This window comes from Pituophis catenifer, unplaced genomic scaffold (genome assembly GCF_029215685.1).
Source record: "Pituophis catenifer annectens isolate HBS135680 unplaced genomic scaffold, rPitCat1.0.hap2 SCAF_3, whole genome shotgun sequence".
NCBI classification, from domain to species: Eukaryota; Metazoa; Chordata; class Lepidosauria; order Squamata; family Colubridae; genus Pituophis; species Pituophis catenifer.
The window spans coordinates 209444389-209470768 of NW_027256883.1; the positions used below are offsets into that span (position 1 = coordinate 209444389).

The 26380-nt window shown below is 46.0% G+C and overlaps 1 protein-coding gene across 1 annotated transcript; it reads left to right on the forward strand.

Annotated features, from left to right (window-relative positions):
- On the forward strand, positions 1-23747 carry LOC139315475 (zinc finger protein 850-like). Its single transcript, XM_070941813.1, has 3 exons — positions 1-52; positions 7849-9813; positions 21044-23747. The coding sequence occupies exons 2-3, from the start codon at positions 7977-7979 to the stop codon at positions 23107-23109; spliced, it is 3903 nt and encodes a 1300-aa protein (XP_070797914.1). The 5' UTR covers positions 1-52; positions 7849-7976; the 3' UTR covers positions 23110-23747.
- Positions 23748-26380: the final 2633 nt, after the last annotated feature.

Consider the following 26380-nt stretch of genomic DNA (forward strand, 5'->3'; position numbering starts at 1 on the left):
GAAAACGCCGCCGAGAGGAGCAGCCTCGCCCACCTTTACATCAATAGTAGATGTGGGTAATGAGATAAATAGGGAAAGCCTTCTTGAGGGGTTTATATAGCTATGATGCTCTCTCTCTTCCTTCAATTACATCTTACCTCAGCCTGACCAATCTTGCCTGCTACTTAAGGAAAAGGCCCCTAAGCAGCGTAATATTATACATCTTGTTCACCCAAACGTCATTCCTATACTGCCAGTAGGACTTACATCTTATTAAAATGTATGTTCCTCTTTTTTGAAGGTATGCCCTTTAGAGATGTTTTGACTCCAACAAAGGATAAATCAGAAGAATCTGGGGACGAAATCTTTGTAGGTACTGGCAATAAAGAAGTCAATGATGAATAAATGGCATTATAATGACCTTTTGCAGCAAAAGGAATGAGAGAAAAGGAGAGTAAGGGAGGAGAGGACCCTTTTGACACTTAAAATCCTGAATTTGAAGCTTTGATGGCCACCCTCTTCAGCCATAGAGCAAGAATAATAGTCCTTGAGTTACAACAATTCATTTAGTGACCATTTGAAGTTACAAGGGCACTGAAAAAAGGGACTTGTGTCTGTTTTTCACAGTTATCGCCATTGCAGCATCAGCCTGGACGCTCGGCAATAGAATCATATTTAGGACAGTTGCAATGTTCTGGACTCACATGATCCCCTCCATTTCTGGAGCAGAAATATGTGGTTTCTGTGTGCAATACATTAAATCTACTTACCTACCTACCTACCTACCTATCTATCTATCTATCTATCTATCTATCTATCATCTATCGAGGTAGTCCTTGACTTGTGACACAGTTGGGACCAGAATCTCCATTGCTAAGCAATGCAGTTGTTAAGTAAGTCACCGCAATTTCTCAACCTTTCTTTGTTAACCCAAAGATGCTTTTTCAAGAGGCAACTGGATTTTATGTTTTTTCTTTGAATATATCTTTCCCTTCTCATCCAAGAAGCTTCTTCAGCTCTGACTGGATGGGGAGGAGGAGGTGAATGAAAGGATTTATAAATTCCACATCTTCCAGTCAGAGCTGAAGAAGCTCCTGGAACCAGAAAGCCCAGTTGCTTCTTGAAAAAAAGCACCTGTGAGACAACCATGATCTGGATGACTGAGAGTCTCTGTAGACATCTCTATTTGTTAAGCAAATCCTTGCAGTTTTTAAATGAATCACTCCGCGGTTAAGCGAATCTAGCTTTCCCTATGGCCTTTGCTTGGCTGAGAGGCTCTGAGAGGAGGGATCACGTGATTCGGGGACCTTACAGCCATCCTAAATAATACATGCCGGTTGCCAAACCCCCAGATTTTAATGATGTGACTGGGGGGATATCGCACCACATAAGTGCGATAAGTGCGACATCCTATCTAGATCCGTTCCAGTCGGGTTTCAGGCCTGGGCACAGCACGGAAACGGCATTGGTCGCGTTGGTTGATGATCTCTGGAGGGCTCGGGACAGGGGTTGCTCCTCTGTTCTGGTCCTGTTAGACCTCTCAGCGGCTTTTGATACCATCGACCATGGTATCATGCTGCACCGGTTGGAAGAGTTGGGGATGGGGGGGCACCGTATTATGGTGGTTCTCCTCCTTTCTCTCCAACCGGTCGCAGTTCATGTCAGGGGGGCAGAGGTCGACCTCAAGGCCTCTTATATGTGGAGTGCCTCAGGGGTCGGTCCTCTCGCCCCTCCTGTTCAACATTTATGTGAAGCCGCTGGGCGAGATCATCCGTGGCTTTGGGGTGAGATACCACCAGTACGCTGATGACACCCAGCTGTACATCTCCACCCCAGGCCACCCCAACGATGCCCTTGAAGTGATGTCCCAGTGCCTGGAGGCTGTGCAGATCTGGATGGGGAGGAACAAGCTCAGGCTCAACCCTTCCAAGACTGAGTGGCTATGGCTCCCGGCATCCCGATATAGTCAGTTGACTCCATCACTGACTTTTGGGGGCGAGTCATTGGCCCCCATTGGCTCGCAATCTGGGAGTCCTCCTGGATATGCAGCTGTCCTTGGAGGAACATCTGACGGCTGTAACCAGGGGGACCTTTTGTCAGGTTCGCCTGATTCACCAGTTGCGGCCCTTTCTTGATCGGGATTCCCTGTGCACAGTCACTCATGCCCTCGTCACCTCTCGCCTTGACTACTGCAACGCTCTCTACATTGGGCTCCCCTTGAAGAGCACCAAGAGGCTCCAACTGGTCCAGAACGCAGCAGCGCAGGTAGTGACGGGAGCAGCATGGCGCTCCCATGTAACACCGCTCCTGCGCGAGCTGCACTGGCTCCCAGTGGTCTTCCGGGTGCGCTTCAAGGTGTTGGTTATCACCTTTAAAGCGCTCCATGGCATAGGGCCTAGCTATCTTCGAGACCGCCTGCTGCCACCAATGACCTCCCATCGACCCGTGCGCTCCCACAGAGAGGGCCTCCTCGGGGTGCCATCAGCCAAACAGTGTAGGCTGGTGACCCCCAGGGGAAGGGCCTTCTCTGTGGGGGCACCTACCCTCTGGAATCAACTGCCTCCAGAGATAAGGAGAATCCAAGACCTCAGTGCCTTCCGCCGTGCCCTTAAAACCTTCCTTTTCCAGCAAGCCGGGCTGGCCTAATTTTTTAAGTGTTTTTAAGTGTTTTGTTTATTGTTTTTAATTAACAGGGCCAAATTTATATATGTATATTTTTAACTGTATTTTAATATTTGTACTTGATGTTTTTACTTGGCTGTTCACCACCCTGAGTCCTCAGGGAGAAGGGCGGTATACAAATTCAAAATAAAATAAAATAAATAAAAATAAATAAGTGCGCGTCTGGACAGAGGGTCTGACCTGGCAGACTCCCAGGCAGGGAGGGAGGGAGGCTGACATGGAATCCGAGTCCTGTCCTCAAATGCGGAGCAGGCTTCTCTTCTGCGCATGCTCCAAGATGGCGGCGACCAAATGAGCTCCGTCTCGGGGATGGGAGAGTTGCCGGTCGTCATGGTCTTCAGGAGCCTTCCTGTCCATCTCCGGCTCCAGTCCCAGTGAGGGGAGCATCCGCCCTGCCTGTTGAGGGCTTTTTCGCCCTCCGGAACGTCAGGGCAGGGCTGGACGGCACCGCGGGAGATGGGGCGATGGGCCTGGCTGTGGCAGCTGTTTCCGGTGTCGGAGGGAAGCGGAGGCCAAGGCATCCGGCGGCGTGCGGCGTTTGTGCGGCGGCGGCAGCTTGGAAGTGGCCCCCCTCGCTCTCTATAGCCCTCTGGATCCCTGGGGCGCTCTTTTCCGGTGTTTTTGGGGGCTCCGGTGTGCCTTGGGAGCTTGGGGTGCCTGGTTGCGGGCTGGCGGCGGTGGCGGCGGAGGCAATGGCTGACATGGACCGGCCGGCCAGAGAAACATCCGGGCAGCAGGTTGATGGGGGAGAAGCTGACAGCCTCACCCCTCGGACTACCATCTGGCTCACAGTAGATTTTTACTGTGATGGGGTGTTTTAGAACAAAGCTGTGACTGGGGGTTGTGGAAATTGGGGTTGGAGAGGTGGGAGGCTGACCATGGTTTGGTTGGTTGGTCGCCTCGGGTGGCCTCTCCTCTCCCCCTTTTTCCTCCAGGTATGGGTGGGTGTTGGCCTTAATGGCCAACCACCCCTGGATTGGGCTTTCCTGTCTCGCTACTCCTACTCTCACCTCAAGATCTTGTGCCCGTGGGTCTATTATCATCTTTATTAACATCTTTATTATTACCATCGTTATTAACATCTACACTTTGGACACTTTGGACCCCTTATTAGGCTCCACTCACGCCCTCGCTGGTAGGAGAGACTGTGCACCATTTGAGAGAGCTGAGGGATTTTCCACATCCCAACGGAGAGGATAGAACATTGCTCCCGTTAACTTTGTAAAGGGACCGGCCGTCGTGAGAGGATGGTTGGCCATTAGCCTCTGTTGGAGAAAAAGAACATTGGACCCTCTCCCTGTCGTGAGAGGACAGTGGAGTCCAGCCCTAAAAAATGGATATTTTGTGACCTTTATGCTCAGTTATCCCTTGGACTATGACAGATTCCCGGACTGGCTTTTCTTTTCCCCATCTTTGGCTCGGTTGATGCTCCAAAACACCGACCTTCTTGTGCTGTGAGACTCCCCCCTCTCGCAGGCCTGGCCCTCCACGTTATCGAGGGCCTATCTTGATGACGGGCTTTGGGACCCTGAGAGATGGCATGCAGCAAAGAGGGGGCTGAGGGGTTTTTTAGCTAAATTTTTAAGGAAAATTTTAAGGGGACCCGGGAGGACGGGTGGGGGTTGTAAAAGTGGACCTGGGGGGGTCCAGATAGCGATAGCGACTGCACGGGATGATGGGTTGATTAGCTGCAGCAGAGGGGTCGCGAAAGGAAATTTAACCGGGGGGCAGGGGGACGATAGAAAGGGCTGTGTAATTGAAATCATGAGTGGGAGGGGCAGGTATGACGGGCGCAGGGGGTCATATCAAGTGTCGGGAGTGCGCACGCGCTGTCTCCAAGCGATTGCGCACTCCGGCCCCCAATGCGTGACTCGTGTCCTGGGATGTGTAGAGCCTCAGGCCCAGGGTCCGCGGCTGATGTTATGTAATGCCAGGTCGGTGGTTAATAAGGCCCCCCTCATCTGTGATCTTATTTTGGAGGGGGGTGCAGACCTGGCAGGTATTACGGAGACCTGGTTGGGCCAAGAGGGGGGGGTTCCCCCTCGTAGAGATGTGCCCGCCAGGTTTCCGTGCATTTCATCAGCCAAGGGCCCAGGGGAGGGGTGGGGGAGTGGCGGTGATCATTAGGGAGAGTCTTTGTCCGAGGGAGACCACTGTTCCTCAGATAGCCGGATGTGAGTCCCTTTGTGTGAAGTGGGGCCGTGAGGTGCAGATGGGTTTGCTGACTACGTACCTGGCTCCCTGCCACGTGGCAGCGACCCTGCCCGAGCTACTCGACGTCATTGCCGGGGTGGCGGTCGATACCCCCAGACTTATTGTCATGGGGGATTTCAACTTCCCATCCGCAGGTGAGGCGTCAGAGGTGGCTCGGGAGTTCATGGCTTCCATGACGGCCTTGGACCTGACCCAGTTAGTTCAAGGCCCCACTCACATAGGGGGACACACTCTGGACCTGATTTTTATCTCTGGTCAGTGGTTGAATGATCTTGGTAGAGGGGACCTAGATATTAAACCCTTGTCATGGACAGATCATTCACTCCTTCAACTAGACTTTCCTACCGCCTGCCCCCACCGCAGGGAGACGGAACCGACCAGATGGTTCCGTCCCAGGCGCCTGATGGATCCCGAAAGGTTCCTGACGGAGCTTGGGCCGTTTCCTGAGACTCTAACACACGACTCGACTGAAGAGCTGGTAGCCGCCTGGGAAAGGGCGGTCGCTGGAGCTTTGGACCGTGTCGTGCCTTTGCGGCCTCTGACCCGATGCCGATCTCAATTAGCTCCTTGGTTCTCTGAGGACCTGAGAGAGATGAAGCGTCGGAAAAGACACCTAGAGAGCATTTGGAGGACTAGTCAATCTGATTCCGACCGGACACAGGTGAGGTCTTATATCAAGACCTACCTAGTGGCGATAAAAGTGGCAAAATCTAACCATTTTTCCGCTCTTATCGCATCTGCAGAGAACCGCCCAGCCGCCCTGTTTAGGGTGACCCACTCCCTTCTTCGGGGGGGAGTGCGGGAAGACCCCTTGCAGGGTTGTGCTGAGGATTTTGTGCAATTCCTGCACGATAAAGTCGCTCGGATTCGGGATGGCTTGGACTCCGATTGGATGAGTCCACGGGAGGAGACCGGGGCAGGTCTTGAGAATGTTATCTGGGAGGAGTTTGATCCTGTGACTCCCGAGGATGTGGACAGGGTTCTGGGTAAGATTAGTGCCGCCACGTGTTTATTGGACCCGTGTCCCTCCTGGTTGGTACTGGCCTCCCGGGAGGTTACACAAGGCTGGCTCCAGGGGATTATAGGTGCTTCTCTGAGTGAGGGTGCCTTTCCTGCCGCCTTGAAAGAGGCGGTAGTGAGGCCACTCCTCAAGAAGCCTTCCCTGGACCCGGCTGAATTAGCCAACTATAGTCCAGTCTCCAACCTTTGTTTTGTCGCGAAGGTTGTTGAGAGCGCGGTGGCACGACAACTTCCCCGGCACCTGGATGAAGCTATCTATCTAGACCCGTACCAGTCGGGCTTCAGGCAGGGGTACAGCACAGAAACGGCATTGGTCGCGTTGGTGGATGATCTCTGGAGGGCTCGGGACAGGGGTTGCTCCTCTGTCCTAGTCCTATTAGATCTCTCAGCGGCTTTTGATACCATCGACCATGGTATCATGCTGCAGCGGTTGAGGGGGTTAGGAATAGGGGGCACTGTTTTGCGGTGGTTCTCCTCCTTCCTCTCCGACCGCTCGCAGTTCGTGTTGGCAGGGGGACAGAGGTCGACCTCGAGGCGTCTCGCATGGGGAGTGCCGCAAGGGTCGGTCCTCTCGCCCCTCCTGTTCAACATTTATGTGAAGCCGCTGGGTGAGATCATCCGTGGTTTTGGGCTGAAGTGCCATCTGTACGCTGATGATACTCAGCTGTACATCTCCACCCCAGACCACCCCAACGATGCCCTTGATGTGATGTCTCGCTGCCTGGAGGCCGTGCGGGTCTGGATGGGGAGGAACAGGCTCAGACTCAACCCCTCCAAGACCAAGTGGCTATGGCTTCCGGCGCCCCGATATAGTCAGCAGGTGCCATCGCTGACTATTGGGGGTGAATCTTTGCCCCCCACGGAGAGGGCTCGCAATCTGAGTGTCCTCCTGGACGCACGGCTGTCTTTAGAAGAGCACATGACGGCCGTGGCCAGGGGGGCCTTTTATCAGGTTCGCCTGATTCGCCAGTTGCAGCCCTTTCTGGACCGGGACGCCTTGCGCATGGTCACTCATGCCCTTGTCACCTCCCGGTTGGACTATTGTAATGCTCTCTACATGGGGCTCCCCTTGAAGAGCACTCGGAGGCTCCAACTGGTCCAGAATGCGGCTGCGCGGGTGGTTATGGGCGCAACCCGTTGTGCCCATGTGACACCCCTCCTGCGCGAGCTGCACTGGCTCCCAGTGGTCTTCTGGGTGCGATTCAAGGTGTTGGTTACCACCTTTAAAGCGCTCCATGGCATAGGACCCGGGTACCTCCGAGACCGTCTTCTGCCACCAATAGCCTCCCACCGACCAGTCCGTTCCCACAGAGAGGGTCTCCTCAGGGTGCCATCAGCCAAGTTATGTCAACTGGCGACGCCCAGGGGGAGGGCCTTCTCTGTGGGAGCCCAAGCCCTGTGGAACGAACTGCCCCTGGAAATTCGTAAGATCTCCGACCTCCGGGTGTTTCGCTGCGCATTGAAGACCCTGTTGTTCCGCCAGGCCGGACTATCAACACAATAGTTTTAAATTGGGGTATTTAAATTTATTGGGGGTTTAAATTTGAGCCACTTTATTTAATTATTTTAAATTTTATATTGTTGTTTTGTCTGTGTTTTTAAATAGGCTGTACACTGCCCTGAGTCCTTTGGGAGAAGGGCGGTATAGAAATAAAATAATAATAATAATAATAATTATAATAATAATAATAATAATAATAATAATAATAATTATAATAATAATAATAATAATAATAATAATTATAATAATTATAATAATTATAATAATTATAATAATAATAATAATAATAATAATAATAATAATAATTATTAGGATTTGCCTGCCTCGAGCCTGCGTGAAAGTTTCATGAGAGGTGGTGGCTTAGGTCTCCCTCCCCGGGCGGGCTTGGGACTTCTCTCGGTGGGAAAGGGACAAAGCACTGACGCGCCTCTTCTCTGCCTTTGCCCTTTCAGGAGGACGGACGAGGCCAACGGAGGAAGAAAGCACCGGCTGAGAGGAGCGGCCTTGTGGAGCAGCCCTGCCCACCTCAGGCGTGGCTTCCCCGGAGAGACGGCAGCGGGAAGTAAATCCCAGCCACTCTATGGCTGCAGAAGAGCTGCCCACAAATAGGATGAGCCGGAGCCGAAGGGGACCACATGAAAGGGGGATGCCCAGAGAGAGAATTGGGGAGAAGGAGGGAACAAGCGGCGCCCGCGAGACGCTTCCGGAGGACGTAGAGTCCTTCAGCGTAGATGGAAAACGCGGGAATCCCCGAAGAAGAAGAATCCACCAGGGAGAAAAGAAATATGAATGCACAGAATGTGAAAAACTCTTCAAAACTGATCAGCAGCTTCAAAACCATCTGAGAACCCACTTAGGAGAAAAACCATATCAGTGCCAGGAATGTGGAAAGAGCTTCAGTGTGAGGGGAAAACTTTGTAGACATCAAATAATTCACACCGGAGAAAAACCATATCAATGTGTGGAATGTGGAAAGAGCTTCACTCTGAGGAGAACTCTTGATAATCATCAAAGAATTCACACAGGAGAAAAACCTTATAAATATGGGGAATGTGGAAAGAGCTTTACTCAGGGTGTTCATCTCCATGAACATGAAAGAATTCACACTGGACAAAAACTATATAAATGCCGGGATTGTCAAAAAAGTTTCAATCAGATGGGCAGTTTTAATAAACATCAAAGAATTCACACTGGAGAAAAACCCTACAAATGCCTGGATTGTGGAAAGAGTTTTACTCAGGGTGGACACCTCCGTGAACATCAAAGAATTCACACAGGAGAAAAACCCTATAAATGCCTGGAGTGTGGAAAGAGCTTTACTCAGGCTGTTCACCTCCGTGAACATCAAAGAATTCACACTGGAGAAAAACCATATAAATGCCTGGAGTGTGGAAAGAACTTTACTCTGGGTGGACAACTCCGTCAACATCAAAGAATTCACACAGGAGAAAAACCGTATAAATGCCTGGAGTGTGGAAGGAGCTTTGCTCGGGATGGAAACCTCCGTCTCCATCAAATAATTCACACTGGAGAAAAACCCTACAAATGTCTGGAGTGTGGAAAGAGCTTTACTCTGGGCGGACACCTCCGTCAACATCAAAGAATTCACATTGGAGAAAAACCCTACAAATGCCTGGAGTGTGGAAAGAGCTTTGCTCGGGATGAACACCTCCGTCAACATCAAAGAATTCACACAGGAGAAAAACCATATAAATGTGTGGAATGTGGAAAGAGCTTTACTCAGAGTGGACACCTGTGTGCACATAAAAGAATTCACACAGGAGAAAAACCCTACAAATGCCTGGAGTGTGGAAAGAGCTTTGCTCGGGATGGATACCTCCATCAACATCAAAGAATTCACACAGGAGAAAAACCCTATAAATGCCTGGAGTGTGGAAAGACCTTTTCTGACATTGGAAGCCTCCGTCTCCATCAAAGAATTCACACTGGAGAAAAACCCTACAAATGCCTACAGTGTGGAAAGAGCTTTACTCTGGGTGGACACCTCCATCGACATCAAAGAATTCACATTGGAGGAAAACCCTACAAATGCCTGGAGTGTGGAAAGAACTTTGCTCGGGATGGATACCTTCGTCAACATCAAAGAATTCACACAGGAGAAAAACCATATAAATGTCTGGAGTGTGGAAAGAGTTTTATTCAGGGTGTTCATCTCCGTCAACATCAACGAATTCACACGGGAGAAAAACCATATAAATGTCTGGAGTGTGGAAAGAGCTTTACTCAGGATGTTCACCTCCGTCAACATCAAAGAATTCACACAGGAGAAAAACCCTATAAATGCCTGGAGTGTGGAAAGACCTTTACTGAGGTTGGAAATCTCCATCTCCATCAAAGAATTCACACTGGAGAAAAGCCCTACAAATGCCTTGAGTGTGGAAAGAGCTTTACTCTTGGTGGACACCTCCGTCAACATCAAAAAATTCACATTGGAGACAAACTTTAGAAATGCCTGAAATGTGGAAAGAGCTTTGCTCGGGATGGACACCTTCGTCAACGTCAAAGAATTCACACAGGAGAAAAACCATATAAATCCTGTAGTGTGGAAAGAGTTTTATTGACAGTGGAAACCTCTACCGACATCAAAGGATTAATTATGATTCACTAAGATTCAACCTTTTACAGAGAAGAAAATTTAGAAATGTACGGAGTGGGAAAAATCCTTAGGAACAAATGGAAATAACCAAAACTATGTAAGAATCTACATGGGAGAGGAACCTTATAAATGGCTACAGCATGGTTAACATGTTTCAGTAATCAGCAAAATCAGTTCAGCTGTGGATGAAGTGCTCCAAAGTTTGTCAAGGTATAAGAAATTACTTCAATATTTATTACTAACGTAATTAAACCCAAAAAGGCAGGTGTGTGGAAACTTACACTTCAGGGGTTTTACTATTGTTTTACTGCTGTTATATAAAAGGAACATTTTACTCTCTCCTTTATTCTTTATTCTTATGGTTTGTTTAGCAGTTTTGCAGTTCTATGTTACCTCATAGTGTCAGCGTTTCAGCGCTGACATAGAAAAGGGAGGATGAAGCCTGAACTTTTGTCTGCTAAATCCCTTTGAAGATTCGGTCTCCTTGGAGATGAGGAGGGGGGGGAAACATTCCTGTGAACTGACGGAAAAGGAATCAGGAGAGTGACTTGGAAGATAGCCAATGAGAAGCAGAGAATTGGGGATCAGAAAGGGAGGGATTGGGGGGCAAAGGTCAGTATTGACCGCGAACGAGCCAGGATCCGGTTGCTGTACTCGAATAAAGAGTAAATTTCCTTAAAGATGGGCAGTTTGGAAGTTCATTTATTTTGAGATAGCATCGAAGCTTGACACATAGTTTAATTTGAATTATATTACAAATTATTAAGTGTTTTGCCTCATCACCTTTTTCTTACAAATGAGTCCACATCTTGCAGATTGTGCAAGGGATATGAGTGCAACAGTATTCAATTGTACATACTTATATAATCATTGCAAATTTAATTCAGTGGTGCTGTAGTTTAATATATTACTTAGCAAGGTGGGCCAAGGTCAGTCTTTCCCTTTCAGTAGTAGAGCTTCATGCTGAAGCCAACCTTCAACAGCAACAGCCCCTTTATCTTCTCTTCTTGGCTCTGTAAATATACCCCAAGTATAAACTCCTTGCATCTCAGCCTTTCCATCTTGGCTGGAATACATCTCTCCCAACACAGTTGATGGGCAGCAAGCAGAGAAAGCCAGATGTATGCCACAGTATCCAAAGCTGCTTCCTCTCAGGTGTCAGTCTCAGTGCCAAATGTAACCCCTCTCTCCAAAGTAGCTTTACGATCCAGCTTTAGAGACCTTGTTAAGTTTTGCCAATTACTGACTAGCACTTTTCTTTCATCCTCATCTAAAGTTAAACAAATAAGCGATGTAAAAAGAAAAAAGCAGAAACTTTAGGGTGTTCCTGTGAGCTATGTTGAAAACGTGTGGAATGGAGGCCAAGGCGTGGAATAAAAAATGAAGTCCAACTTCTTGCTAATAAATCATAAATGAAGCCAGTCAGGACAGGATCTGTGTCTTCAAGAATCTTGAATCTTGAATCTTCAAGAATCCAAATGGGGAATTGCTTATTATCGGAGAAAATTGCATGATCACACCCTGCCTTTTTTGAGGAGCAACGTGACAAGAGGAATTAAAATGGCTGTCCAGAGTTCAAGGAAGATTTCAATTAAACACACTGAGCCACTGTATATCTGCTGTGAAAAATTAAATTCCTTGCTTGAGATGATCCCAAAACAAAAGAAAATAAGTCTGCATTAGGGGCATGGGGTTTTTCTCCCAATTACTGTGATCACCCTCTAGAATAGTGTCTACTTTTTCAAGTCCCATATTTCAAAAACTAGAGTGGAAAATGGAAAGCATATAGGCTCAGGAACCAGATGGATCTTGATAGTCTTGAACTCTGGGCCCATGTAACAAAATGAAATTCAATTGTGAGAAAAGTTAAGTTTTACCTAGACAAGAGAAAGCAAATGTACAGGTAAGGAGACCAATAGAAAGCATGTCTTAAGTACAATTAAGAAAAAAATGTTATTAGCTTGTTAATAAGCCACATCAAGGGAACTATGATAGAAACTAAGGCCTCCTTCAGAAACCGGATTTTGACTAGATGAGGATGAAAGAAAAGTGCTAAAGTTAAGCAAACAAACAAATAGGGGATGTTAAAAAGAAAAAAGCAGAAACTTTAGGGTGTCCCTGTGAGCTATTTTGAAAATGTGTGGAATGGAGGCCAAGGAGTGGAATTTAAAATAAAGTCCAACTTCTTGCTAATAGCTCATAAATGAAGCTAGTCAGGACATGATCTGTGTAAGATCTTCAAGAATCCAAATGGAGAATTGCTTATTATTGGAGCAAGACAAAAGAAAACAAAATCAAACCAGGTCCTGCAACCCAGAAATAAACTGGGAAAATCTCCCAAGGAAACATGATATCTAAAAATAAAATTTAACATGGGTCAAGGAAGAACTTGTGAGTAATCTGCATTCAGGTTTGGAAAACTTTATTAAAGGCAAAGCTGGTTTGGTGAAGGAGAGTAATACTTTCCAAATAATACAGAAAGAGCTAACTGAATTTTTATGGAGGAAGCCATAGCCAGGAAAAAGGCAGGAGAAATATATGGACCAAAATGTGTTTCAGAAAGAAAACAGCTTTATTAGTAATTTCCTGGAGCAAAATTAGAAACGAATACACTCCCCCCCCAAAAAAAAAAATTGAGGTGAATCTGCTGGATCCAGAGCAGTCTGTGGACTGCAGTGGTGCATGACCAGTTGTGTATTGCATGAACACAATGCAAACCCAGCCTTTTTGAGGAGCAACGTGACAGAGGAATGTAAAAGACTGACCAGCATTCGAGGAAGAATTAAACATACTGAGCCAGTGTATGTCTGCTGAGAAAAAATTAAATTCTCTGCTTGAAATGATCCCAAAATAAACTGAAAGTAAGTCTGCATTAGGGGCATGGGTTTTTTTCTCCCTCTAGAATAGTGTCTACTTTTTCAAGTCCCATATTTCAAAAACTAGAGTGGAAAATGGAAAACATATAAAAGAGTAAGGAGAAAATGTTAAGTGTGATGGGTTGATAACCATCTGTCTACACAGTATTTTTCAAACTCAGCAACTCTTAAGATGCTTGGACTTCAATTCCCAGAATTCCCCAACTAGCATGACTTGCTGGGGAATTTTGAGAATTGAAGTCCACACATCTTAAGAGTTGCTGAGTTTGGAAGACACTGCTCTAATAGCAGGAATTTTTTTACCACAGAAAAAGGGAAAAATAGGAAGATGTGTGAAGGGTTATAAAATTATCCCCAAAAATCCACATTTAAACTGCTAGTTTAGAAGAAAAGGATATTTTAAATGGAACCTCTGCAAGATTGTTACTGTCGATCAAAAACCCTATGTGGATTGTAGACAATTTAGCTGAAGAGTCTTTGGAATTTGAAGATTTAGCTACAGACAATTGATCTCTACCTATAGATGGTTTCTCTGTGAATTCTCTTTTTCAATAATCCTAAATATCTGGTAATAGAAAAGAATTTTTTGCAGGTTCTTGGACTTCCTTAAACTCTGGAAAATATTATAGAGAAAATTTGTTTTGGAAAGAACAAGTGTAATATTCACATTCAAGGTTGTTAGCACCAACTGCCTGTGGAGATTTCCTTATCCCAAGAGCCAAAGGTAACCTCTATCTAAAATATATTATACCGGCCACTGTGAAGTACAACAGAATACTATATATATATATATATATATATATATATATATATATATATATATATATATATATATATATATATAAAATTTGTATGCCGCCCTATCTCCAAGGACTCAGGGCGGCTCACAACAACAATCAACCAAGCAAGTGTTAAAATCCACAAATATACACAAAAATATGAAAAGTTTAAAATTTTTTAAAACATACTACCCCATCAGTCCAGGCTGGGGGACATAAATAGCCAGGTTTTCAAACCACGGTGGAAGGCGCTTGAGTGTCTGTGTGTAGGGCATCTTGGTCCAAGTATGGGTGCAACTGGCGCACCAGGCGAACCTGGGCAAACGCCCTCCTGGTCACGGCCGTGATATGATCCTCCAAACTCACCTGTGAATCCAAGAGGATGCCCAAGTTGCGCGCCCTGTCTATGGGGGGCAACACCTCGCCCCCCATAGACAGCATTGGAACGTCTCGTTCGGCCCGAGATGCCGGTATCCACAGCCACTCTGTCTATTGGGACATCACGTTGAGGGCATCACTGGGCTGGTTCGGGGTGGATATAAAAAGCTGGGTATCATCAGCGTACTGATGATACCCCACCCCAAAACCACGGATGATCTCTCCCAGCGGCTTCATGTAAATGTTGAACAGAAGGGGCAAGAGGACCGACCCCTGGGGCACCCCACAAGTGAGGGGCCTCATGGCCAACCTCTGCCCCCCAGCCAACACCACTTGCGTACGACCCGAGAGGTAGAAGGCAAACCACTGTAAAACGGTGCCACCCACTCCCAATCCCTCGAGGCGTCACAGCATGATACTATGGTCGATGGTATCAAAAGCCGCCGAGAGATCTAATAGCACCAGGACCAAGGAATGACCCCTGTCCCGAGCCCTCCAGAGAGCATCCACCAGCGCGACCAATGCCGTCTCCATGCTGTAACCGGGCCTGTAGCCCGATTGGCACGGGTCTAGGTAATCTGCTTCATCCAGGGCCACTGGAAACTGACGTGCCACCATGCTCTCAACAAACTTCGCCAAAAAGCGAAGGTTGGAGACTAGACGAAAGTTGCCCAGAATGGTTGGATCCAAGGCAGGTTTCTTAAGGAGGGGCCTAACCACCGCCTCCTTCAAGGCAGCAGGAAAACTCCCTCCATCCAAGGATGCCGTTATCACTGCCTGGATCCAGCTGCGTATCACCTCCCGAGCTGCATAAACCAGCCAGGAGGGACACGGGTCTAGTATGCAAGTGCACTCAGCTTCCTCATGATCCTGTCCACTTCCTCCGGGGTAACAGGGTCAAACTCTTCCCAGATAACAAGAACCGCCGCCTCCCCACCGTCCGACCCTGCCCAGTCAGAGTCCAAGCTGTCCCGAATCTGAGCGATCTTGTCCCGCAGCTGTTGACTAAACTCCTCGGCTCGCCCCTGCAAAGGGTCCTCCCCTGCCCTCTGATACAGGAGGGAGCGGGATACCCTAAACAGGGCAGCCGGGCGATTATCTGCGGATGCAATGAGGGCGGAGAAGTATGTACACTTCGCCGCTGCCATCGCCTCCAGGTAAGACCGTGTGAACGATCTTAGCTGGGCTCGGTCAGATTCGGATCGCCTAGTTCTCCAACAGCTCTCTAGGCCTCTTCTCCTGCACTTCATCCCCCGGAGCTCCTCAGTATACCAAGGGCCAAGCCGGGGACTGCGTCGGGTCAGAGGCCTCAAAGGCACGACACAGTCGAGAGCCCCAGCAGCCGCCCTATCCCAGGCCTCCACCAGGGTCTCGACCGGGGCATGGGAGAGAGAGAGAGGGATCATCCCAAGCTCCGTCTGGAACCTCTCCGGGTCCATCAGGCGCCTGGGGCGGAACCAGATGGTTGGTTCCGCATCCCAGCAAGGTGGGGTGGCATTCTGGAAGTCCAACCGGAGGATATGATGGTCGGTCCATGACAGAGGAGAAACAACAATTACCCCCCCCCCCGAGCATAACATGCCACTGCTCTGAGATAAAAACAAGATCGGGTGTGTACCCTCCCTCATGAGTCGGTCCCTGAATAATCTGAGTCAGGTCCATGGCCGCCATGGATGCCATGAACTCCTGAGCCACCCATGCCCCCCCACCCAGGGAAGGCAGGTTGAAGTCCCCCAGCACCATAAGTCTGGGGAGCTCCACTACCAATCCGACAGGGCGTCGAGTAGGCCAGGCAAGGCCTCTGCCATGCAGCTGGGAGATAAGTACGTGATCAGCAGGCCCAACTGACCCTGTGGACCCCATCTCATGAGGAGGGTTTCGCATCCGTCTATCTGCGGAACAGTGACCTCCCGCGGACTAATGGCTTCCCTTATAACAACCGCCACCCCGTCTCCCCTTCCCTGGGCCCTCTGTTGGTGCAGCACCCGGAAACCTGGTGGGCAAAGTTCAGTCAGAGGGACACCTCCCTCTGAGCCCAACCAGGTTTCCATAATGCAAGCCAGCTCTGCGTTTTCCTCCTCAATCAAATCCCAAATGAGGGGAGCTTTGTGTACCACAGACCTGGCATTAAAATAGACCAACCGGAGCCCAGTGTCCCCGTCTCTCAAACCCCCAGGAAGTCGGATGGAAGCAGGAGGGTCGGAGTATGCCACCACTCGAAGACAGCAGGGGTGCGCTCCCGAGTTTTGATACGGCCCTCCGTTCATCCACCTGCTTTTCATAAATTGAAAACCATGTGACTATGCCACTTAGGGTTGCCTATTATGGCAGTCCCAGTTCCGGTTGTTAAGTGAGGACTTTGTGGTTATTAACAAAGGACCTTATGTGACCATAACTTCCAATTTCCTGCTGGTTCCCCATTGGCTTTGCAAAAAAAAAAATCCCAGGACAATGGGATGCTGCAATGGTCAGAACTGTGAGCCAGTTGCTGAATGCCTGAAACACAAATGTGACTATGTCAGACTTTCTGCTGGCTTCCCCATTGATTTTGCTTGTTTGAAGTCAACAAGCTGAAAATTATGATCACATGACTTCTTGAAACGAACAGCCAGAATTGTGGAGTGATCACTGAGCTTCGGAAGCACAATTAGTTGGCTGCAGAGGTATTGCGATGGCCACAACTTGGCGGATCAATCGTAAGTACCATTCTTTCAGTGCCATTGTCACTGAAGAAGTGGTCATGAAGCAAGGACTTCCTGTATAGCACCAAAGACTTTCATACCTGGGGTGGGGGTGGAATTCAGTCTTTTACTTTCTAAGCTGGTGCCTTAACCACTATGGACCAAAAATTTTGCTTTAAATCTAAATTCCCTCCCTAAAGGAGGGAAAGGGAGGAGAGGAAACTTTTGACAGTTTGACACTTAAAATGCTAGACCTTTAGCCATAGAACAAGTATGATATGGGTAGTCCTTGAGTTACAACAATTCTTTTAGTGACCATTTGAAGTTACAAGGACACTAAAGAAAGGGACTTGTGTCTGTTTTTCACAGTTATGGCCATTGCAGCATCCCCCTGGACGCTTGGCAATTGAATCATATTTATGACAGTTGCAATGTCCTGGGGTCATGTGATCCCCTTTTGCGACCTGACAAGGAAAGTCAATGGGGAAGCCAGATTCACTTAACAACCATGTTATTAACTGCAACGATTCACTTAACAACAATGGCAGGAAATGTCATAAAATGGGGCAAAGCTCACTTAAAAACGGTCTTGTTTAGCAACATAATTTTTGTGGTTGTAAGTTGAGAATGACCTGTATTTAAAGACAAACTTCAGACTGAAGGAAATAAAATTTAAAAAATTGTTGCAATCTTTCACCAGCACAGGTTGAAGCAAGATAAGAAGAAAACAGCATGTTTCACACACGGAGTGGTCAAAAAAGTCAACATGGCAATCCCAACAGTGTAACAAAGGTCGATCTGTGGAGCAGAAATACGTGGTTTCTGTGTGCAATACATTAAATCTATCTATCTATCTATCTATCTATCTATCTATCTATCTATCTATCATCTATCTATCTATCTATCTATTCTATCTATCTATCTATCCAGGTAGTCCTTGACTTATGACACAGTTGGGACCAGAATTTCAGTTCAATGCAATTGTTAAGTGAGTCTTCCCAATATCTCAACCTTTCTTTGTTAACCTAAAGGTGCTTTTTTTCAAGAGGCAACTGGACTTTTATGTTTTTTCTTTGAAGACATTTCCCCTCTCATCCAAGAAGCTTCTTCAGCTCTGACTGGATGGTGGGGAACGGAATTCTTCAGTCAGAGTTGAAGAAGCTTCTTGGATGAGAAGCGAAACGTCTTCAAAGAAAAACCAGAAAGTCCAGTGACCTCTTGGAAAAAAAAAAGCACCTTTGGGACAACCATGGCCGGGATGACTGAGAAGTCTCCGATTGTTAAGCAAATCCTTGCAGTTTTTAAATGAATCGCTCCACGGGGTTCAGCGAATCCAGCTTTCCCTTGGCTGAGAGGCTCCGAGAGCTCTGAGAGGAGGTGATCACGTGACTCGGGGAGGTTACGGCCATCTTAAATAATGCACGCCGTCTGCCAAACGCCCGGATTTTAATGACGTCACTGGGAGGCTATCGCAAGGCGAGGACTGGCCTGAGGGACACCCGGTGCAGGTACGGCGCAGGGGACGCTTTAAGACTACCAGGCAGAGAAGGAAGATGACGGGGAGCCCGAGGCCCGGCCAGAAAACCGGAGCGGAAGGATTTCCCTTCAGCCTTTTCTTAAGCTCAGCACAGACCGAGAAAAAGGACAGGCGGGAGAAGAAAAAAAAACCGCTCCCCATTTTCCTGCTGAGTCTTCAGCGTTGCAATCCTGGGATACGCTGAAGGTTTTTGGGCGGGGAGGGGGGAGGCGACGACACGGAGGGTCTGGCTGCCTTCGTGGACGCCCGGTGCAGGTAGCGCGCAGAGGACGCTTTAAGAGGCGTCTCCAACCTTGGCAACTTTAAGACTTACGGACTTCAACTCCCAGAATTCCTCACTCAGAAGCAAAGCGGGCTGAGGAATTCTGGGAGTTGAAGTCCACAAGTCTTAAAGTTGCCAAGGTTGGAGATCCCTGCTTTAAGATTCCCGGGCAGGGAAGAATGGAGGGAGGCTGACGGGGAGCCCGAGGCCCGGCCTGAAAGATTTACCCGCCTCCAGCCTGCCTGAGAGGCCCGTGAGAGGAGTCGGCTTCGGCCTTCCTCCCTGGGCGGGCTTGGGACTCCTCGCGGGGGAGAAAAGAACGAAGCCCTGACGCGCCTCTCCTCCTCCTTCGCCCCTTCAGGAGGACCGACGAGCCCGGCTGAGGAAGAAAGCGCCAGCCGAGACGAGAGGAGCGGCCTTGCCCACCTTTACATCAATAGTAGATGTGGGTAATGAGATAAATAGGGAAAGCCTTCTTGAGGGGTTTATATAGCTATGATGTTCTCTCTCTTCCTTAATTACATCTTACCTCAGCCTGACCAATCTTGCCTGCTACTTAAGGAAAAGGCCCCTAAGCAGCGTAATATTATACATCTTGTCCACCCAAAAGTCATTCCTATACTGCCAGTAGGACTTACATCTTATTAAAATGTATGTTCCTCTTTTTTGAAGGTATGCCCTTTAGAGATGTTTTGACTCCAACAAAGAATAAATCAGAAGAATCTGGGGACGAAATCTTTGTAGGTACTGGCAATAAAGAAGTCAATGATGAATAAATGGCATTATAATGACCTTTTGCAGCAAAAGGAATGAGAGAAAAGGAGAGTAAGGGAGGAGAGGACCCTTTTGACACTTAAAATCCTGAATTTGAAGCTTTGATGGCCACCCTCTTCAGCCATAGAGCAAGAATAATAGTCCTTGAGTTACAACAATTCATTTAGTGACCATTTGAAGTTACAAGGGCACTGAAAAAAGGGACTTGTGTCTGTTTTTCACAGTTATCGCCATTGCAGCATCCCTGTTGTCATGTGATCAAAATTCAGATGCTGGGCAATTGAATCATATTTATGACAGTTGCAATGTCCTGGACTGATGTGATCCCCTCCATCTGTGGAGCAGAAATATGTGGTTTCTGTGTGCAATACATTAAATCTACCTACCCACCTACCTATCCATCCATCCATCCATCCAGGTTGACTTATGACACAGTTGGGACCAGAATTTCCATTGCTAAGCAATGCAGTTGTTAAGTAAGTCACCCCGATTTCTCAACCTTTCTTTGTTAATCCGAAGGTGCTTTTTCAAGAGGCAACTGGACTTTATGTTTTTTCTTTGAATATATCTTTCCCTTCTCATCCAAGAAGCTTCTTCAGCTCTGACTGGATGGGGAGGAGGAGGGTAATGAAAGGATTTATAAATTCCACACCTTCCAGTCAGAGCTGAAGAAGCTCCTGGAACCAGAAAGCCCAGTTGTTTCTTGAAAAAAAGCACCTTTGAGATAACCATGACCTGGATGACTGAGAGTCTCTGTAGACATCTCTATTTGCAAATCCTTGCAGTTTTTAAATGAATCACTCCACGGTTAAGCGAATCTAGCTTTCCCTATGGACTTTGCTTTGCTGAGAGGCTCTGAGAGGGGGGAATACGTGATTAGGGGACGTTGCAGCCATCCTAAATAATACGTGACAGTTGCAAAGCGCCCGGATTTAAATGACGTCACTGGGAGGATATCGCACCGTGTCACTGTGAGTCTGGATGGGGGTCTGGCCTGGCGGTCTCCCAGGTAGGAAGGGAGGGAGGCTGATGTGGAACCGAGTCCTGCCCTGAAATGAGGGGCGGAAGGATTTGCCTGCTTCCAGCCTGCGTGAAAATTCCGTGAGAAATAGTATCTTAGGTCTCCCTCCCCGGGCGGGCTTTGGACTTTTCTCAGTGCCAAAGGGACAAAGCCCTGACATGCCTCTCCTCCGCCTTTGCCCTTTCAGGAGGAGCCTGGCAGAGGAAGAAAGCACCAGCCGAGAGGACAGGAGCGGCCTCGTGGAGCAGCCCTGCCCACTTCAGGCGCGGCTTCCCCAGGGAGGCGGCAGGGGAAAGAAAATCCTGGCCGCTCTGTGGCTGCAGAAGAGCCGCCCACAAATAGGATGAGCTGGAGCCAAAGAGGACCACGTGAAAGGGGGATGCCCAGAAGGAGAATCGGGGAGAAGGAGAGAAGAAGCAGTGCCCCCGAGACTCTTCCGGAGCATGTAGAGTCCTTCGGCATAGATGGAAAAGGCGGGAATCCCCAAAGAAGAAGAACCCACCAGGAAGAAAAGAAATACGAATGCACAGAATGTGAAAAACTCTTCAAAACTAATCAGCAGCTTCAAAACCATCTGAGAACCCACTCAAGAGAAAAACCATATAAATGCCTGGAGTGTGGAAAGAGCTTTACTCTGGGTGGACACCTCCGTCGACATCAAAGAATTCACATTGGAGGAAAACCATATAAATCCCTGGAATGTGGAAAGAGCTTTACTCTAGGTGGACAACTCCGTCAACATCAACGAATTCACACAGGAGAAAAACCATATCAGTGCCAGGAATGTGGAAAGAGCTTCAGTGTGAGAGGAAATCTTGATAATCATCAAAGAATTCACACAGGAGAAAAACCCTACAAATGCCTGGATTGTGGAAAGAGTTTTACTCAGAGCGGACACCTCCGTGAACATCAAAGAATTCACACAGGAGAAAAACCATATAAATGTCTGGAGTGTGGAAAGAGCTTTACTCTGGGTGGAAACCTCCGTCGACATCAAAGAATTCACATTGGAGGAAAACCATATAAATGCCTGGAGTGTAGAAAGAGCTTTACTCTGGGTGGACAACTCTGTCAACATCAAAGAATTCACATTGGAGGAAAACCATATAAATGCCTGGAGTGTGGAAAGAGCTTTATGCTGGGTGGACAACTCCGTCAACATCAAAGAATTCACACAGGAGAAAAACCCTATCAATGCCTTGAGTGTGGAAAGACATTTGTTCGGGATGAACACCTCCGTCAACATCAAAGAATTCACACTGGAGAAAAACCATATAAATGTCTGGAGTGTGGAAAGAGCTTTACTCGGGGTGTTAATCTCCGTCAACATCAAAGAATTCACACAGGAGAAAAACCATATAAATGTCTGGAGTGTGGAAAGAGCTTTACTCAGGGTGTTAATCTCCGTCAACATCAAAGAATTCACACAGGAGAAAAACCCTATCAATGCCTTGAGTGTGGAAAGACATTTGTTCGGGATGAACACCTCCGTCAACATCAAAGAATTCACACTGGAGAAAAACCATATAAATGTCTGGAGTGTGGAAAGAGCTTTACTCGGGGTGTTAATCTCCGTCAACATCAAAGAATTCACACAGGAGAAAAACCATATAAATGTCTGGAGTGTGGAAAGAGCTTTACTCGGGGTGTTAATCTCCGTCAACATCAAAGAATTCACACAGGAGAAAAACCGTACCAATGCCTGGACTGTGGAAAGAGTTTTACTGTGGGAGGAGAACTCCGTCAACATCAAAGAATTCACACAGGAGAAAAACCATATCAGTGCCAGGAATGTGGAAAGAGCTTCAATGTTAGGGGAAATCTTTATAATCATCAAAGAATTCACACAGGAGAAAAACCATATCAGTGCCAGGAATGTGGAAAGAGCTTCAGTGTGAGGAGAAATCTTGATAATCATCAAAGAATTCACACAGGAGAAAAACCCTACAAATGCCTGGATTGTGAAAAGAGTTTTACTCAGGTTGGACACCTCCGTGATCATCAAAGAATTCACACAGGAGAAAAGCCCTATAAATGCCTGGAGTGTGGAAAGACCTTTACTGTTGGTGGACACCTCCGTCAACATCAAAAGATTCACATTGGAGAAAAACCCTACAAATGCCTGGATTGTGGTAAGAGTTTTACTTGCGGTGGACACCTCCGTGAACATCAAAGAATTCACACAGGAGAAAACCCATATAAATGTCTGGAGTGTGGAAAGAGCTTTACTCAGGGTGTTAATCTCCGTAAACATCAAAGAATTCACACAGGAGAAAAACCATATAAATGTCTGGAGTGTGGAAAGAGCTTTACTCAGGATGTTCATCTCCGTCAACATCAAAGAATTCACACAGGAGAAAAACCATACAAATGCCTGGAGTGTGGAAAGACCTTTACTGTTGGTGGACACCTCCGTAAACATCAAAGAATTCACACAGGAGAAAAACCCTATAAATGCCTGGAGTGTGGAAAAAGCTTTATTGTGGGTGGACAACTCCGTCAACATCAAAGAATTCACACAGGGGAAAAACCATATCAGTGCCAGGAATGTGGAAAGAGCTTCAGTGTGAGGAGAAGTCTTGATAATCATCAAAGAATTCACACAGGAGAAAAACCCTACAAATGCCTGGATTGTGAAAAGAGTTTTACTCAGGTTGGACACCTCCATGAACATCAAAGAATTCACACAGGAGAAAAACCCTATAAATGCCTGGAGTTTGGAAAGACCTTTACTCTTGGTGGACACCTCCGTCAATATCAAAAAATTCACATTGGAGACAAACTTTAGAAATGCCTGAAATGTGGAAAGAGCTTTGCTCGGGATGGACACGTACGTCAACATCAAAGAATTGACACAGGAGAAAAACCATATACGTATTTTTCGGAGTATAAGACGCACCTTTTTACCCCTCAAAAGGGGGTGAAAATTTTGGTGCATCTTATACACCAAATGTAGCCCTGCCCACACACTGGCCCCCACCCTTTGGCCTGTGCCTCGCAGCAGTTACCTTCTTGCAAGCAAACAGCAAGAAAAAACAGCCCCTTTCAGCTTCAGCATAGGTTAATTAGCACATGTTGATTAGATCGGCCTCCTGACTCTCAGCTGTTTCGCGCAGGGCTCTGTTGCTAGCTGCAAAGAGTGCTGGAGTAGATTTTTTTTCCCCTAGCTGTGCTGAAAAAACGAAACTGAAAGTAAAACAGGCTCTTGGCTGCAATGTGACAAAATGAGGCAGAGAGAGATTTCTTTTTCTTTTTACTCACCGAAAAAGGTAGGATTCAAACAATGGGAAATTTAGGGCAAAAGAGGAGAGTTCAAGATTTTAAAACACAAAAGAAAAAAGCTCTATTTAACTAGGAGTTAAGGTTTCAGTGGGGGAGGTAGTACTTTGAGGATAAGTAGATTAATCTAGTTTATGTTTGACTAAATGAAATACCTTGTATTTTGCTCTGGGAAGTCGGGGGGGGGAGGGTGGAATGAAGGGGGGTAAAGGGTGGGGGGAACGGGGGGGGAAATTTTCTCCTTTTTGTAAACTTTTTAATAAAAAAAGAAAAAAAAGCTCTATTTAACTAGGGAATTGTAATAATTGAGATAATATTATTAATTGTATATTGTGTTGAAAGCAGAAATGGTTAAGTTGTCGTTTGGAGGAATATATGGGGAAAATTATTTGGTTTATTATTATTGGTAAATATAATTAATTGATTTGTAAGAAATTGGATTGCATGGAAATAATTGGAATATTCATGTTCATATTGATTAATATACAAAAAGATAGTTATAACTAATTGATTTATATAAAAATGTTGAATTTGTATTAAACAATTGTAATATTAAATAATTAACCAATGTGAGGATGGATATAAAAATAGATGACAATGGGAAGGGGTATAATATAGAATAGAGGGGAAAAATTGAATTTGATTAAGATTAGAGATGAGAATGAAGGGTAATATTGGCTGTTTTAAAAAAATAGATGAGGAATAAATATGGCAAAAAGGAAACATAGAAATTGTAAATTTAATTGAAATGACTAAACACTGTTTAAATTTGTGAACCAGCCAAATACTCTGTTCAAAGAAAATACATTGTATGTTTGTATGTGTGTTTGTCTAAAAAATAAAAAAAAACTTAAAAAAAAACAACCAAAAAAGGTAGGTGCGTCTTATACTCCGGTGCATCTTATACTCTGAAAAATACTGTATATTCCTGTAGTGTGGAAAGAGTTTTATTGACAGTGGAAATCTCTACCGACATCAAAGGATTAATCATGATTCACCAAGATTCAACCTCTCACAAAGAAGAAAATTTAGAAATGTACGGAGTGGGAAAAATCCTTAGGAACAAATGGAAATAACCAAAACTATGTAAGAATCTACATGGGAGAGGAACCTTATACAGCATGGCTAACATGTTTTAGTAATCAGCAAAATCAGTTCAGCTGTGGATGAAGTGCTCCAAAGTTTATCAAGGTATAAGAAACTACTTCAATATTGATTACTGTTGTAATTAAACCTAAAAAGGCAGGTTTCTGGATACTTACACTTCATTGCCATCTCAAATAGTATGTGTTAACGTGAGCAAGGACTGTATCAACTCAAATATTCCAAGGTATATAAATTTCTGAAACATTTTACTGTACTTTCCATAAATAGTCAGTAAATAGTAAACGCAGTTAACATGAGTTTTACTATTGTTTTACTGCTGTTATATAAAAGGAACATTTTACTCTCTCCTTTATTCTTATGGTTTGTTTAGGAGTTTTGCTGTTCTGTGTTACCTCATAGCTTAATTTGAATTATATTACAAATTATTAAGTGCTTTGCCTCATCACCTTTTTTCTTACAAATGAATCCACATCTTGCAGATTGTGCAAGGGATATGAGTGCAAAAGTATTCAATTGTACATTCTTATATAATCATTGCAAATTTAATTCAGTAGTGCTGTAGTTTAATATATTACTTAGCAAGATGGGCCAAGGTCAGTCTTTCATTTCAGTAGTAGAGGTTCATGCTGAAGCCAACCTTCAACAGCAACAGCCCCTTTATCTTCTCTTCCTGGCTCTGTAAATATACCCCAAGTATGAACTTCTTGCATCTCAGCCTTTCCATCTTGGCTGGAATACATCTCCCACAGCTGATGGGCAGCAAGCAGAGAAAGCCAGATGTACAGTATGCCACAGTATCCAAAGCTGCTTCCTCTCAGGTGTCGTCTCTGTGCCAAATGTAACCCCTCTCTCCAACATAGCTTTGTGATCCAGCTTTAGAGACCTTCTGTCTTAGGCCCAGTACATTTCAACATCTTCATAAACAATTAGATAGGATATAAGGAGAACACATCAGATTTGCAGATGACACCAAGCTGGCAGCAATAGCCAACACCCCAAATATAGGCACAGGAACCAGATGGATCTTCATAGTCTTGAATTCTGGGCCCATGTAACAAAATTAAATTTAATTGTGAGAAAAGTTAAGTTTTATCGAGACAAGAAAAAGCAAATGTACAGGTAAGGAGCCCAATGAAAAGCATGTCTTAGTAAGCATATGCTGTATTCCATTGGAAAGATACAATTAAGAACACGTTATTAGCTTGGTTAATAAGCCACATCAAGGGAATTATGATAGAAACTAAGGCCTCCTTCAGAAGCCAGATTTTGACTAGATGAGGATGAAAGAAAAGTGCTAAAGTTAAACAAATAAGGGATGTAAAAAGAAAAAAGAAATTTTAGGGTGTTCCTGTGAGCTATTTTGAAAACGTGTGGAATGGAGGCCAAGGGGTGGAATTGAAAATAAAGTCCAACTTCTTGCTAATAACTCATAAATGAAGCCAGTCAGGACAGGATCTGTGTAAGATCTTCAAGAATCCAAACGGAGAATTGCTTATTGGAGCAAGACAAAAGAAACCAAAATCAAACTAGGTCCTGCAACCCCGAAATAAACTGGGAAAATCTCCCAAGGAAACATGTCTAAAAATAAAATTTAACATGGATCAAGGAAGAACTTGTGAGTAATCCGCATTCAGGGTTGGAAAGCTTTATTAAAGGGAAAGCGTTAATATGAA

What these genes read in the sequence shown, in the direction of transcription:
- LOC139315475 (XM_070941813.1), top strand. Translation starts at nt 7,977, where the DNA reads ATGGCTGCAGAAGAGCTGCCCACAAATAGGATGAGCCGGAGCCGAAGG. An exon ending in TGGAAAGAGCTTTACTCTTG is followed by an intron (nt 9,814 to 21,043) that starts GTGGACACCTCC and finishes GCTTTACTCTAG; the next exon opens with GTGGACAACTCCGTCAACAT.